At 36.2% G+C, this 6,108-nt stretch overlaps 1 protein-coding gene across 1 annotated transcript; it reads right to left on the bottom strand.

Annotated features, from left to right (window-relative positions):
• Positions 1-574: 574 nt before the first annotated feature.
• On the bottom strand, positions 575-5,794 carry LOC149471068 (fibrinogen-like protein 1-like protein). The gene is made up of 3 exons (XM_089658054.1): positions 5,681-5,794; positions 2,680-2,835; positions 575-1,527 (listed from the first exon to the last, which is right to left on the bottom strand). The coding sequence occupies exons 1-3, from the start codon at positions 5,682-5,684 to the stop codon at positions 719-721; spliced, it is 969 nt and encodes a 322-aa protein (XP_089514180.1). The 5' UTR covers positions 5,685-5,794; the 3' UTR covers positions 575-718.
• Positions 5,795-6,108: the final 314 nt, after the last annotated feature.

The raw sequence follows: 6,108 nt of genomic DNA, 5'->3' as shown, positions 1-6,108 counted from the left end.
GAGCAAGAGTTCTAATAATCAAAATATGTGATGATACCTTGTCTTGTGAATAGAATTGTCTTGTGACTTGGAGTCTCGTGTCTTGTTTGGATATACTGGCTGAGTGCTTCCATTAGGATGGAGGCACAAAAAATTTCTGTTATCCCACCTGCTTAGTACTCATGGGCAATGGGTTCTTCTGCAACTCCTGTGCTCTAAGAAGAAGCTGTGTCAATTGATGAGGTTATCGGTAAGTGGATACATTCATTTCCTGGGGAACAGTAAAGGGTTCAACAAGATCCCTTAATAGTTTATCAAAATGTCAAAAGTCTGCATGATACTGGTTACAGGTAAAAAAATGTAATCAGTCAAATTTCTTCTTCATTCAAAACCCTCACAAAGTGATGTTTTTATGTGCTGGTCATAGCCACAGAATGAATAACCTTTTCTGTTTGCTGTACATGTAGACATGTTAAAGTGGGTGAACATTTCACAGAAATCTGCCACCCATGGATAAAAATCAAAAGTAGAGTAAAAAGCAGTTAAAATATCCACAGAGCCAGTTGTTGTGTATTCAAAATCATCACACTAGATCCTTATTTATAACATCTTTTAATGCTTACTTAACATCTATGTTTCTGAGGGCTTATACATTGATTTAGCTACAAAGCATTGAAAAGCATATCAATAAAAAAAACCTCCCAAAAACATACAATCATATAGCAACAGTAACAATAGCTTATTTGTCATCTTGACATGGATTTGGTGTTGAGTCATCACCACCTCCTCCACCACCATCACCTCCATCTCCACCACCTCCACCGCCTCCACCTCCTCCACCCCCTTCCCCACCACCTCCATCTCCTCCACCACCATCACCTCCACCCTCACCACCCCCTCCATTTCCTCCTCCACCTTCTGGGCAGCTATAAACTGGCTGAATAAGTATATCACTAGACTGACAATCTCCTTTGCATAACTGCTGCCAGTAAATGCCAGAGCCAGTATTAAGATTGGCAAACCTGCAGTTGTCATACCACCATCCTCCACCACCAATGTATGCACAGTTGGATGCTGATAAATCATTGTCACGATCACGGGTAGAGAATCTCATATTATCATGTCCTGCACTAGGCTGTCCAGATGTCATGGCATCTCCAGCATTACCTGAATATCGACCTAATCGTATTCTATAACAGCTTTGTTCCTCTTCAAGAGCAAAGGAATCATAGTTGGCCAAATGCTGTGTACCATAAGCAGAACGCACTCGAAACCGAATGTGATGCAACTTTTGCGTGCTCAGTAAGTGAATATTTTCATTACCCAGCCAGTGGTCACTTTGCAGGTCTCCAAAACCTTTCTTGTAGCTTTCCCAGGTGGTATCCCAAATCTTTGGGGTTTTTTTGCAGTTTTTCTGTATGACAGTCCAGCCTCCATCTTCTCCAAATTCACAACGTACCAGTAGGCGCTTTCCTGGTTTTGGCTCTATTAAGTATAGACCACTACTTCCATGATTTATAGCTGTGCAGCTTTCTGGGTAAGATTTAGCTGTCAAGAAATACACTAGCATTTATAATTTGCATTATCTCTACAATAGTACTGGAATTAAAGAAAGGTTTATTATTAAAGATTTCACTGAATAGTAAAAAAAATGCCCAGATGTTGTTTAATATGAATGTTTAATTATGAATGCAAGGAACCATAACATCCTACAAACTGAATCTTTTATATACTGTATACGTTTATTGAAAAAGGTAATGTAGAGAGCTATGATGATTGGAGAAATCCATAGCAACAAATCAGTGTCAACCTTAGAAATTCTAAAGGGTTGCTCTGGATGGCAATTTGCACCTTTTAAGCAAGGTCTACCAACTACATAGGACTCTTCCTAAAATAGGTCCTACGTCCACCCATTCTGGATACAAATTGCCACAAATGTATAGAGAAATTACATTAAACTGTTAATTAGTCAAGGTATCTCTAAATATTTTTGCAGTTGGATAGAGTGGAGAATAGTGCAACCCTTGTCAGATTTTTGTTTTTGCAATCTGTATTCTGTTAGTCAGATTTCTCTTTACTTGTGGCATGTATACTTAACAATGACATAACAAATGTAAGAAGAAATAATTTAAAATCTTCTCTTATACAGCTGTCACTAGAACAAGTAACCCATTGGAAGAATTCCCCTACTATTTCTGTTCTGGTGACTCAAAATTTTTGAAACTCAAAATTCTGTATTTTCCTTTACTTTCAGTTCCAGTGACAACAGTCAGCCGAGAAAATGGAGAGCATGAATCTTACCAGCGGTAATATAGACAGCAATAAAAATCTGACAACCCTCAACCCCCTATCCAAATACTAAAAAAATAGCTTTACACAAAATTTAACAGTGTTGACCAAAAAGATTGATGTCAATCAGGTTAAACATTGCCTTTGAATAAAAAGAACATATTACAAATCTTTATACTGACCTTGGCTATATTAAAACATGAAAATTAAGTCACCGCTAAGACATCTTTTCTGTAACCTGAACATACCCAATTTCTCTACAAGCAAAAAAAATTAAAAGCGTCATTTGTTGGACTGGCTGGAGTCTATAGTCTAGAACGTAAAGTGCTCAGAGCTGTATAGTCTTTTTTTGTAATGGTGCACCTCCTTGGTACAGAGCTAACTAAAACTCTAAATATATTTGTCACTTACCACTGGTTGGGTAGTTCAAAATATCTTCAGCCTTGATTCCATTTAACACATGACCATTTTGAAGCTTTAATATTGCAGACAGCTCCAGTGTATACCCATAAACAGCCCATTCAGCCAAGAGTAACAATGACAGAGACCCATATATCCCTTGGACCCCTGTAAAAACAGTATGCGTAAAAAGGGGTAAATATGTAGATATTTCAGGATCTTATAATAAAAAATATGCAATTAAAAAATTGTAATAATTTATGTAGTCAATTTTATAGATCTATATATCTTATCTAGATTAGTAGACAATATTGTTTAACCAAACCTGCCAACTAATTACAATACTAAGTGCAAACCTTTCAAACCTTGTAAGTGCACTTGTCAAGACATTTTGATAAAGCTGAACAAACCGTTTAATGGGTTTCAATAAGTCTTTAGCTGCAAACTCTAATTGTAATAAATCTTAAGCTTCAAATTCTCATTAATATTTAGAAATGTAAATGATTGTGCAGATTCAGTATGTTAACAGATGATTTTACTCAAAACTGATCTCTTGGTCTTCAGTGAATATTACAGGATAAAACACCCAACAGCTTTTTATATTGTCTGAGGCACTAACAAATTATTTAGGTACAAGGCTTCCCTCTACAAAATTGGGCTGGTACTTTTCTTTTGAGGGTTTCTTAATTTTTATTTTATGTTGAAAAAAACATGCTGCATCCTCTACTGCATCTTAATTCTTGTAGTAAAACCTCTTTCTGTGGTAGATTTTGGTCTAGACTTGCTTATTAAAAATAACCTCCTGACAAATTTTACATTGCTGTATCAGATTCAGTCTCTTAATTCTTGTTGTATAACACCTACCTGTTCTCTTTGTCTCTATTACCTGTTGTATCATCTGCAGTCTCAGTCTCTGCAAGTTCAACAGAATTTGGCTTGCAGCAGAAACATTTTAGTATCAATGAGAACAGGGACTCATTGATGAACTGCTGGCCAATATCTCCTGCACCTGTAACCATTTTCTTACCAAAAAAACGGTATTGCTGCCAAAATGACCTGAAAAAAAGCTTTTCGTTCAAAATAAAATTAATTAGATTGGGTTGGTGCTGCTGTATGTAAGTCTAGCTAATTGTAAGAGAAATAACTGTTCCATAGCTAAATATGTGCTGTAAGTAATCACTGTCTCTGAGACTGTCAAGGAATAATAAGTAATGCTAAGCATATTATTTAAATGATTTGGGTATTTTAATGTTGCCATTGAAGCCTCATCAAAGTGCCTAGCTCCCCAATGGCTTATTTACAATACTTTGCCTATTACCCTTTATTAAAGGGCAAAATTTACTAAGGATCCCACCACCACCACCACCACCACCTTCAAACAGTGGAATTGCTGCTAAATTTGGAGTCACCACATTTCAAACAGGATTTGCTGAACCATCAGTAAGTTAAAATCCAGGCAGATTTCCTCATCCCCAGTAGCAGGGCCATGTAACTTGTAGGACTGAATGGATACAAATGCAAGTAATTTAGCAGATAAATCAGCTTCCTTTTATTCCATCTATGTATTTAGCTGTTTGCCTGGACTTCTGCTTTAAACAAAAAACAAAAGGATGGACTGAACCAGTGAAAGTTTCTTTCTAGTGGCTAGAGGAAATCGCTACATTTAATACAATGAAAATTACTTTAATTTGCAGGCTTGTAATGTGAAAGTCAATTCAAAAATGACTTTAGGATAAACATAAATTTCAACTAAAATGAGGCTATACTTTCCCTGGAAGGGAATCTGGATTTGTCCTCAGAACATCTGTCCACTTTAAACCTTATGGACAACATTGTACAGAAATTTCAGAACATTTTTAAAAATACCACTTGCCACTTATGTGAAATAGGACTGTCAGTCCCACTTATCTGCCAATCAGCATTTTTCAATAATGTAACTAATCAATTTGTAGATTCTACACCTTGCTATGGCTAATTCCTTTGAGTTTGTCTGAAAAAGAACATTTCTTTCTTTTTTGTTTTATGCACAAATGTGGAATTTTTACATTTCGGACTGTAACTCTGCAATTTAAGATCAAAGCAGAACCCTAGCCAAACCATTTTGTGTCGTTAAAATAAAGTGGGGATTAGATCCTCTCTCAATCAAATTGTTGTCTGTATCTTCTTTGGGGAGATGATCCCTCAATTCTTGTCCTAAAGACAAAACAGGAATGAAAAAACAAATGTCCCCAAAGGCAAGGGAAATATCCTCCTACAATTGTCTCCATGGGAATATTTCATGCATAGCTTCTGTTGGGCCCTCTGTTGGGGATCACTTACTGATGAAGTGGCAACATAGTCAACAGAACAAGAAGGAAGCCAGAAAACAATGAACACCTGACAAGAGATTTTTCTTTTCTCTGAAAAACTAAAAAAGATTTCAAAGACTTCAATTACACTTTTAGATACTGTTAAAATAAAACAAAGCTGTTCATCTTGTGAAACTGCATGTACATATGTTTTGTGCAAATGTTGGCAAAACTGAATGTTATTAAGCTATTTTCTCTCTAGGTCAAATGTTCTTCATAAAATAAATCAGAAAATACAACATTATGGCCACTAGATGGAACTGATGATCACAGTATTTTTTTATTCTTGGTACTTCTAGAATAGTCTAATAATGTTCAATTTTGCTTCTGTTTGCAAAGAATGAATGTACTGTACATGCAGTTTAGAAGAACGGTGATCTCTGCTAAAATTTTTTATGCACTTTTTTATGTTTTAATTTCACTAATCAATAGCAGAGAATATACTACAGAGTAGCAAAGCAATACCTTATAGTCAATGAAGGTGTCCACTAGAAGTAATACAGTATTTGCTTGTAGATAATAAATCCTTAATATCACTGTCACCTACTCCACAGGATACATTATGGACATAGAATATCTAGACCTGTACAATACACTATTCAGTACACAGGTGCTTAAATAATACATCATTGACCCATTTCTAGAAGCTCAGCAGAGCATCTTACCCATTGTTGTCCAAGAAGAGTTGGGCTCTGTATCTCTCTGACCCAGCTGTTCTATTTATACAGTCTATACATTGGGAGGAGATTTAAATGTTCTATCAGAACAGCTGTTAACCAGAGATAAATGATGTTTAATAACTAGGTGTGAAAGCGACTACTGCCTGTTTGAGAAAGCCAGTATCTATCTAGTTTACACAAACATGCTCCATGATTTAAATAGAAACGTTGCTCTGGATATTGGATATTAGGCCAGCACTATGATTCAGCTGGAGGACTGCACGCATACAGAAAGAGATGCAATGTGTTATATACTGAGCATGGGGTGCAGGGAGAAATGATTATACATCCTACAGTGACAGGGATAGCAAAAAAAAGCTGAGTAGAGCAGCCGAGGAACAGATGGTTTGAAAGGAACATATATCTGCAATTTG

The sequence above is a fragment of the Staurois parvus genome, unplaced genomic scaffold (genome assembly GCF_062004578.1).
Source record: "Staurois parvus isolate SC_StPar_1 unplaced genomic scaffold, SC_StPar_1.0 ptg000029l, whole genome shotgun sequence".
NCBI classification, from domain to species: domain Eukaryota; kingdom Metazoa; phylum Chordata; class Amphibia; order Anura; family Ranidae; genus Staurois; species Staurois parvus.
This window is presented reverse-complemented; position numbering and strand designations above follow the sequence as displayed.